The 10083-nt window shown below is 40.2% G+C and overlaps 1 protein-coding gene across 1 annotated transcript; it reads left to right on the forward strand.

Annotated features, from left to right (window-relative positions):
• Positions 1-2339: 2339 nt before the first annotated feature.
• On the forward strand, positions 2340-5239 carry LOC147856746 (Pyridoxamine 5'-phosphate oxidase family protein). Its single transcript, XM_087328106.1, has 7 exons — positions 2340-2470; positions 2596-2645; positions 2893-2950; positions 3272-3304; positions 3630-3728; positions 4789-4959; positions 5061-5239. The coding sequence occupies exons 1-7, from the start codon at positions 2387-2389 to the stop codon at positions 5145-5147; spliced, it is 582 nt and encodes a 193-aa protein (XP_087184232.1). The 5' UTR covers positions 2340-2386; the 3' UTR covers positions 5148-5239.
• Positions 5240-10083: the final 4844 nt, after the last annotated feature.

The raw sequence follows: 10083 nt of genomic DNA on the forward strand, positions 1-10083 counted from the left end.
GAGCCTGTTCTTGGTCGTCGGCGTGGAGCACAACACACGATCACGATGAGGCGAATGGGCTAGATCGAGCTACCAAATCGCTCTGATACCATGTAAAGAATCAAGAGAGTGATTCTTGTGAAGCGAAAGAGATATGAGTTATGTGTGTGTATGAGAGAGAGAGAGAGAGAGAGAGAGAGAGAGAGAGAGAGACAAGGAATACGCAATGTAAAAAGTATATTGACAAAGGAGAAAGACTTCACATTATACAAGGTGGGAGGAGGGTGCTTTATCTAGTCACCCTCTCTCTTCATTAACTACAAGACTCATGGAGCATGGGGAATATGAAAGCTCATAAGTTATGTGTCACAGAATATGATTCTATGACTCATACTAAATGCTAGAATACAAAGTGGTGACATAATGGTGACTCTTGACCGTTGAGGTGTCTCTTCACTCTCAAGGTGAGTTCACACACTAGACCAAGTTGAGCTTGATTCTCAACATTAACTAACAAATACTAATGATGATAAAGAATGAGAAAATTGCCACAGTTATAAAAAGATTGTTGCATATGCCACAAAAGCTTATGAAAACTTTGATTGAATGCCTAATGTTCGATAAAAAAGGGTTTCGGTCCTACGTACTTAACATATGATGGGAAATACCTCATCGGTTCATTGCTACAACTAGTTGGGCAAACACCTTACAATGGGCTATAAGTTGGTTGTTAACTAAGGGTTAATTAGCATCTAATTATATGAGAAGTTAATTATGTATGTGATTAAGCTACGGAAGATTATGTGATATGTGTGTGAGAGAGAAAGAGACAGAGGAAGTTACACTTATGAACAATGAGATAAATGGGGGATGATTAACAAGAGTGTAGCTAAAGACCGTTCTCTATATTAATAAGCATTAAAGAACAAAGATACCCACAATGAGGTATACATACATCTCATGTGCACCCTTGCACATATGTGAGGAGAATATAGGTACAAGGATGTAAGTCCTATATTTAATGAACTTGGTAGTGGAGGATCTAAAATGCATCCCCACTAAGTACAAAATCCTATTTAAGGCTTTAAGGTCAACACTTCTAACTAGATTCTAATTATTTAACTACTAAGTTACGTGGTTGACTAAATAACTAAACCTAGTTGAGCTTAATATCTCAACATGTCCCCTCAAGCTCAAGTGTGAGGCGTCTAACATCCAGTTTTGCTTTCGCCGTTGTCCGGCTTTCAATGTCAGCTTCTGTTCGGCTTTCGGCGTCGGCATTTTCGTGGCAGTTTCGGTTCCTCCCCCTCAAGCCTGTGACGAAGGCTTGTAGTGTTAAATGGTCGAAGGCCAAGTGCTTGCATCTCTACATCCATGGATGCTAACCATTGGGGGTCACGAGTAGCTTCCGTAAAGCTTTCGAACTCTTGTTCAACCGTGATCTTCATCGCAAAGGCATAATGATGGGCCAAGTGCTTGCATCTCTACATTCATGGATGCTAACCATCAAGGGTCATGAGCAGCTTTCGTAAAGCTTTTGGGCTCTTGTTCGGCCATGATCTTCATCGCAAAGGCATAATGATGGTCCAAGTGCTTGCATCTCTACATCCATTGACGTTAACCATAGGGGGTCACAAGCAGCTTCCATAAAGCTTTCGGGCCCTTTTTCAGTCGTGACCTTCATTCCAAAGGCATAATGATGGGCCATATACTCGTTGTAGCCAAACCAAATGACTGGGTTCTTCTCTAGAGATGAGCGTTGGAGTTTTTTGTTTGCCAATGTGAGCACCTTTTGCACTCCGGGTGTCCACATAATGGGTAATCCAAACTCACTATCTAGTGAGCGAGCCGATAAATCCAAATCACTTTCATTGGGGTGGTCGGCTTCATATTCAGGCATCTTACCTTTGCCTTTGTCCAATTTCGGACTTGGCCGCGAACGTACTTTGGTCGGGTGAAGGCTCATGCGGTCCACTGAGCTCCGTAGAGCTTGGATTGTCCTTTGGTTGAGGACATGGCCGAATATCGTCATCCGAGTTGACATTCAACTCTTCCTCGGTTCGGTCGGATGAAGCATCTCTTCTTCTCTCCAACGACTTGGGTTCACACAATCTGCAAGACAAATTGCTCCTTCGTACGCGGCTCAGCATGCGTTAATCCATGGGCCAATAGCTACGGATCGATCCTACACACGCGAGATTCCGACATAATCGAATCTGGGAGACACAAAGCACACGCAGTAGGAGAAGTTTCTAGCAATTTTTCAAAACTAACTAAACTATACACCCATGAATGCCCTTCAGATTTGTAGTAGTTTTTAGAAATATCAGTTTATGCCCTTGCTCCACATACACATACACATACACAGAGAGAATGAGATACTGAGAGAGAGAGAGAGAAAGAGAACATGACAGAGGTTCCATGGCGACTTCTTCTGACCACATCTCTGCAAGCCAACTCTCACCTCAAACACTCTTCCTATTTTCAATTGGTAGGAATCTTTCTCCTCTTTCTCTTTGGTTTTCTTAATCTTCTTCTTCTTCTTCTTCTTCTTCTTCTTCTGCTGCTGCTGCTGGTTTTCCCGAGTAGCTAAAATTTGTCGGTTCATTCTCAAAGGCCACTGTCAGAAGCGATGGAAGACCTTCTAATCGAACTGTTGTCTTCAGGTGAGCAAAAAGTATTTCGCTTCTTCTTATTTTCGGCCCTTCTTTTATTTGTTTGTTTTTGCATTATTCTCTTCCATTCCATTTGTTTAGATCTGTCTTTGTTTCTTTTTTTCGTCTTTCTTAGATTTTATGTTGTTTAGGGTTTAGGGGTTTAGCAATCCTTGCGTTCTTCTGTCTTTCCCAATTCTGTTCTATTGGGGGATTTAGTTCTTCTGCTTTTTGACATTTTTGTGTTGTTTCTTTGTAGGGGTTTTGCTGAAGGATCGGATGCTATACAATTCACCACTGATTCTCGAAGCAACAAAGTATGCACACAAATGCTCCTAAGCTTTTGCTATTTCCCCATATAACCTTGTTTGACCCCCCAATAGAGAGATTAAAGAGGTGATTTGATGTTACCATTGAGACAAAACGGATGCATTGACCATATAATTGTTCAAACTGCTCCTCAAGAGGGGGGGTGTTCTCCAAGGGCATTTTGGGGAAATAACGGAACCTCAGGGATAGTTTGGGAATAAAGAGAAACTCAGAGTATATGTGTGTGTACATGCAGATAATACATTTATCTATCTATGTTCAATTTATTCCATAACCTGCTTATTCACCATGTATGCCGAGAAATGCAGATAGAAGAAATTCGGGGAAATTCTCAAGGCGAGGTACAAGCTCATCACTTTCATATGGTTATTTACTATAGTTTGCATGAGTTTTTTACAAGGTGTACATGGATTCTTGTACTCAAATACTATCTTTTTATGGGCGCTTATACCTATTTAGTTTTTTGCATGACTTGAATCGTCATCGGTTTGGGTTTTGTGGTTGGTTTTCACTGTTTTACCTTCGTATTTCATCAATTATGATGGATACTATCTACTCTATTTTCCAAACAACTGCATTATTTAAGTACCTATTATACCTCATATATTGTGTTTAAAAACTATATACCTTTTTGTTTCATTCTTATACTAAGGATTTTGGCGATAGATTTGTTGGTATTTCACAGATACATGGGAACAATTTCGAATTCAAGGAACGTTAGATATCATAAGTGGATCTGATGTGGATGATAGAAAAAGATTGCAAGTAAGTGAAAACTTTGGATTTCAGAAAGTTTTTTTCACAAGTTGCGTAGAGGCTACAGAAATTGTTCAGTTTATATGTTGAAATTTCAGTGATTCGGTAGTAAATGATAATGATAGAAAAAGATTGCAAGTGAAAACTTTGGTTTCCAGAAAGTTTTTTTTACGAGTTGTGTAGAGGACGCTACATGAATATGGTTTCAATGCTTAATTTATATGTTGAAATTTCAATGATTCAATAGTGAAATAGGAAATATATATGTTATTTTCGCAATATTTAATCAATTTTCATGTGCCTAATGGTTCTCAAATAAGAATAAAAGAGCATATTACGCATTGGATTGTCTTCTATGCATTTGTTTTGTTACAATAAAACTTTGGTTTCCAGAAAGTTTTTTTTACGAGTTGTGTAGAGGACAACGCTACATGAATATGGTTTCAATGCTTAATTTATATGTTGAAATTTCAATGATTCAATAGTGAAATAGGAAATATATATGTTATTTTCGCAATATTTAATCAATTTTCATGTGCCTAATGGTTCTCAAATAAGAATAAAAGTTACACATTGGATTGTCTTCTATGCATTTGTTTTGTTACAATAAAACTGAAACTCTTAAAACTATTTTAATATTGCAATCTAACGTAAGCTAGCCAAGAAAGATTTAGGGAAAAAACTTGGAAATAACCACCTGAAATTTTCTTTATTACACATACTTTAGTTATTTCCCCAAGTGTCTTTGGTTGACCCACACAAAGAGCAATTATATGTGAAATGATGGATTCATCATTCATCTTAAAGTCAATTATATAAGCTATTTGAGCATTTTTATAGTCAATAAATCCCGGAGACATTGAGGAAATAATGGAGAAACCTGGTACTTGGGTAAATAACAGAAAACCCATGGGTTTTGTAGTTTTTACCTTTAGGATGTACATGTATGCATATGATTTCATTGGCTCTAGATATTTTTTGGTTCGGTGGATTCATCTAATACTTTTGATGACCTATGGCTTGATGGTTTATGCATTTTTTAATAACTCTTATTTATTGGAGCATATAGTTGAGGGAGAAAGCATGGTTTGAGATGTCACCGCGGTCAAGGCTACAATTTCTTGGACCAACACCAAGGCTTCCATTATTATGCAACAATAGCTCATCAACAAATAACATGTTGGAACCGATCCAAGGCCCAGTAGATGCCTTTTGTTTGGTGACACTTGATGCCAAAGAGGTATTCATGATCGAAACATTCTTCTAAATATAGGTCAAGTTTTTAAGAATTTAATTTTATTGTTGTACTAAAAAAACTTTGTTGTTGTTTTAACTATAAAGGTGGACTATTTGCACCTGAAGAAAAATGAACGACTAATTTTCACACGAAATGATGGACATTGGAGTGAGATGTTTGTTAACCCATAGGTGGGGAATTTGAGACATTCTATTCTTGTTTACACTCATACATTGTTAACTTCATTTAAGTTTGGGCATTCATCAAGGTCAAAGTTCAAGCTCTTGTGTAAAATCTCTCTCTCTCTCTCTCTCTCTCTCTCTCTCTCTCTCTCTCTCTCCTCGTAAAATGATGGTAGTGTGAACCATCTACCCTCACCGATAGCCTTTTCTTACATATAAGGGCAAAATGTACAATTTGTACAAAGTTTTAAGCATCTTGGTATGGTTGTACCTGCCACACCTAACCTAGGTATTGAAGTTGCATTATGGCATCAAAATCAGTCGAATATAAGGTATGCAAGGAATGGCTAGTAGAGGACGAGTATCACTTACTTTTACATGCTTTGTATATAGTGCAATTCATGAAAGTTATGATCATATATTAAGAGGTGTTGACTTGAGTGTCATATTAAAGAGAACACTTAGAAGGTTGAGCTCAAACAAGTATGCTTTATTCACGCATCAAGACTTGGTGCTTCGATGGATGAATATCCCTTCTTAGGAAGGAGACACATCAAGAAAACTTCTATACTTAGGTCCCATGGGTCAATATTGGCCTCTCTATGGCGCTAAAAATATCTCTCTCTTTGTAAAACACATTGTTATATTAATAACACCACCACAATTGAGTGGTGTCACCATTACAAGGATAGTGGGACATGTTGAATTGCCAATACTCAAGATAAACACTCAACTAAGAAAAGATTTTATACGTGCTTTAGTAAGGAAATTTGTAACATTAGTACTCCTTCCACCTTTGATAGATGTGCTTTGACTCCATGCCTATCATCAAATTAAAAAGCATTGTGCATATCCTACTTATGAAAACGATCACAAATATCTTAGAAATAGGAATTTTATCTCCAACTTTGATTTTAGGTCGATGTGAATTATGCAAGCACCTCTTATCTTGGTGTAAAATAACCTTAAGTCTCTTTGAGCTCCCCAATTCTCCATTGGGACGATTACATTATGACATAATGTTGCTTTTTTTTGGAGCAATTATTACCATATAAATGTCCCACACACCATCAATTATGAGGAAGTCATGTTCATGTCCTCTATCCTTGAAGTTATATTGAACCAAGATAAAAAACCGTTTTTCCATGAATAAGAGGGAAAACAAGAACTCACATGGTTGAAGAGGACGAAGATGACAGAAGGCTCCCAATGCATGTTAAGTAGGTGTATGTCAATGTGTTGTACCTCATTACAAAACTCTAATTGAGGACCTTCCAACACGTGTCTCTATTTAGAATTTCATTATTGAAAGAGAGCACAACAACAAAATATAAGCTCTCTTTATTTGTACTAATGGCACAAGCCACCAATTTCATGTTGGTCGGATAGGATGGCGGAAGGTGTGAAAAGAGACATGAAGCCGAACACAAAAGGCCAAACAAAGGCAGCCGAATGTGGCGTCACTATAACACCAAATATTTAATGTTGAAACGATTGTAACTAACATGCTCCCTTGAAATAGGAAAGCATGGAATCTTATATAAGGATTGTGTGAATGAGAGAAAGGGGGAGATTGAGATTGAGAACTATACAAGAGAGGTGAACACTTTAATACCGACAATGGGTCGGTATTTGTATAAGAGTTGTATCATTAATATATTAGTCTTCTTGTGGGGGAACCCCGTGTGGTCTATCTATGTCATACGGTGTGTTAAGTTTGTGTTACTGCATAGATGTGTGCTCTTAATCAGTTGTAGCCGATTTAACAAAATACCCCATCCCCACTCTTGTATCCCTTATGAGTTTAGAAGGAACGATCGGAGGTTTCCACGTGTCTTATGGAATAGACAAGTCGGGTATCCGTAGAGGAAGATATCTAGGATCCCTTGGGGTAAGGTTACTCCCCCCGAACTCCCATATCCGGCTAAGTACACCGTGGACGGGATGACCCAAAGTCCTTTCCCTCCTTCCTACCACAATTACCTTGATCCAGTTACTCAAAAGTAGTAATTGAGAGTGTGTTCCTCCACAAGGGGAGATAACACAATTTGGCACACTTGGCTCGAGCTAAGATTACACATCGAACAAGCGAAGGAGGAAGACCCAGTTGTACTAATGGCGCGCCACAAGGGACTACGCACTCGGACAGAGTCCCGATGTGCAGAACAGGATGAGAGTCGAACCGAATCCACACTCACTAAGCAACCTCTCCTAGAATCGGAATCCCAATTCATCATTAGGTTTTAGAACCTATGATGACAGTTGGCACGACATCTTCCGACAAACGAACTCAAAGATACCTTTCTCGCAGCTCTCCGGGAGCCATCTGAATGACCTTACCGGTGCTCGATTTTTCACCAAACTCAATCGAACATGTAATCGATTGTGTCTTAACGATGGATAACACCCAAAATAGCAACAACCTCTCGATCGCATCACTACAACACACCTTGCCAAAAGACAAAGAAATCTGGTTCCGTCCGGCTGTGGAGTGCACAACATTCGGATGGTGGCACTCGCAAGAAACGAAGACTAGCCGAGCGCGTCGATTCAATTTTGTCGCGACTAGTGAAGGGCCCACGATCCTCGACGCAAAAAATCCAGCTGTGAATCTTATCATTAAGGGACAGGAAATACTCGGATGCATAATCGATGGCAGTTTCGGAGAGTCAATGTAATCAGTAAAGCCACTTGCGACCGACCGGCTCGGAATCGACCAATGGGAAGCCGACCCATTTTCGTTGCGAATGGCAAATACACATTCCGTAAAACACCTTGGGTTAATTTGGAACCTTGAAATCATAATAGGAGGGCATACATTTTCAATTTTAGCAGTGGTCCTATGCTTGGACGCCCAAAGTGCTTACTCGATTCTGTTCAGACGACCGTGGCTAAGGACAGCCAATGTTAAGCAGAACTGGCAACGAAATATCATAACCTTCAGAAGAGGTAAGACAAAGATTCGCATCCTGACGACCTTCAGAAGAGGTAAAACAAAGATTCGTGTGCCGATGACCAAAGAGCAAACGGCATCCACCAAGGAAACAACACCGCTTTACGCCGAGGGAGTGCATATGCTTGATGGGTTGACCAATGACGAAGTCAACCAATACCTAGAAATAAACCCGAAGATCATACCGCTTTTTGAAATTGATGTCATCGAAGCAGTCAGCCTGTACGTGTCCGAAAGGGACATCGAGATGGAGGAGACCTTAAGGGAACCGAACCGTAAATCCGTGGACAAATTACGACATGCTCGAGAAGCGCTCCAACGGGAGATGGCTATCTCCCAATGAGTGAAAGCATCAACCATGGAAGAAGATGATTTAGGAACAATCGACGACCCTCAATCGATTAACATCGCTAAAGAGTTGGCGTCGGTCAATAAATCGACAATGGTAGATTTGTTAAAAGAATACAAAGACATATTCACATGGTCATACAGTGACAGGTATGGCCTAGATCCCAGGTTCTATTAGCATCAGATACATCTCCATACAAACGTGAAACCAGTACAGCAGAGGTAATACCGAATGAACCCAAACTATGCAGCCAAGGTGAAGGAAGAAATCGACAAGCTGCTACGAGTCAGTTTCATTTGACTGGTGAAGCAAGCCACATGTCTCAGTCCCATTGTGGTTGTGCCGGAGAAGAATAGCAAAATCTGAGTCTATGTTGATTATAGGAAACTCAACGACGCAACAATCATAGACACATTTCCGTTGCCCTTCATCGACAACATACTAGATGCAATAGTGGGACACGAAATCTATAGCTTCCTGGATGTTTTCAATGGCTACAATCAAATCCGGATGTACCAGGATGACCATAAAAAAACAGCCTTCATCACGGAATAGGGCGTTTTCATGGCAGTCGTCATGATGTTCAGCTTGAAAATGGCACCGACAACATTCCAGTGGATCATCATGGAAATATTCGGCGATTACATCCCAACATTTAGGCATGTCTTTTTAGATGATTTCGTTGTATACAACCGACAACTCGAACATCTAGAGCACCTCTGCATTGCTTAGATAGATGTCTGGGAGCTCGACTAAGCTTGAATCCTGCGAAATGTGCATTCAACGTCGCCAGTAGAGCACTACTAGGACACATCCTCAGCCGAGAAGGAATCGCAATCGATATTGACAAGGTCAAAGCATTAATCAAGGCTCCGACACCAAAGAACACAAAAGCCTTGAGTCGATTTCTAGGAAAAATTCGGTGGCACAACCGAATGTTACGATACTTGGCCGATTTCACGACACCATTGCATGGGACGGTACATTGAACGTCGTTTTGCTAGAGGATTTCATGACACCTGCCGAGGATGAGGCATACCAGGCCTTGAAAATTATGTGGTCCCAGGTACCCATCATCCAACCACAAGATTGGATGAAACCATTCCATGTTTTTGTCGACGCCTATGATACGACAATCAACCGTGCGTTGATGCAGTTAACAACACCAAACTGGAATTGGACGGAATATTATGCCAGCCAACGACTCTCAACAGTTGAGAAGAATTATTCGACCATAGAAAGAGAGGCCTTCGGCATGATCTACAGCATCGCAAAATTTCAGGATTACCTACTCAGCCGAAAATTCACTTTCCACGTGGATCACTCGGAGTTGTTGTACCTCGTCACGAAACAATTATTAACTAGTTGACTTGCTCGATGGATGCTACTACTACAGGAATTTGACTTTGATATCCATCACATGCCAGGAGTACAACATGCAGTAGCTGACTATTTGAGTTGATACCTCGAATCTGGGGAGCCAGTCGTCGGCATACAAGACGATTTCCCATATGGGGAAATATTTCGAATCGACACAACTGATTCTGGTGATCGGAACTAGGATGTCGAGGATAAATGGATGGACAACGTGATATGCTTCCTCACCTCATGCCTACCACCTGTCGACATGACTCTTGATGAGA

The sequence above is a fragment of the Azolla caroliniana genome, unplaced genomic scaffold, assembly GCF_043228905.1.
Source record: "Azolla caroliniana isolate FFs.n. ecotype wild unplaced genomic scaffold, voAzoCaro1.0.p SCAF_12, whole genome shotgun sequence".
Lineage (NCBI taxonomy): Eukaryota > Viridiplantae > Streptophyta > Polypodiopsida > Salviniales > Salviniaceae > Azolla > Azolla caroliniana.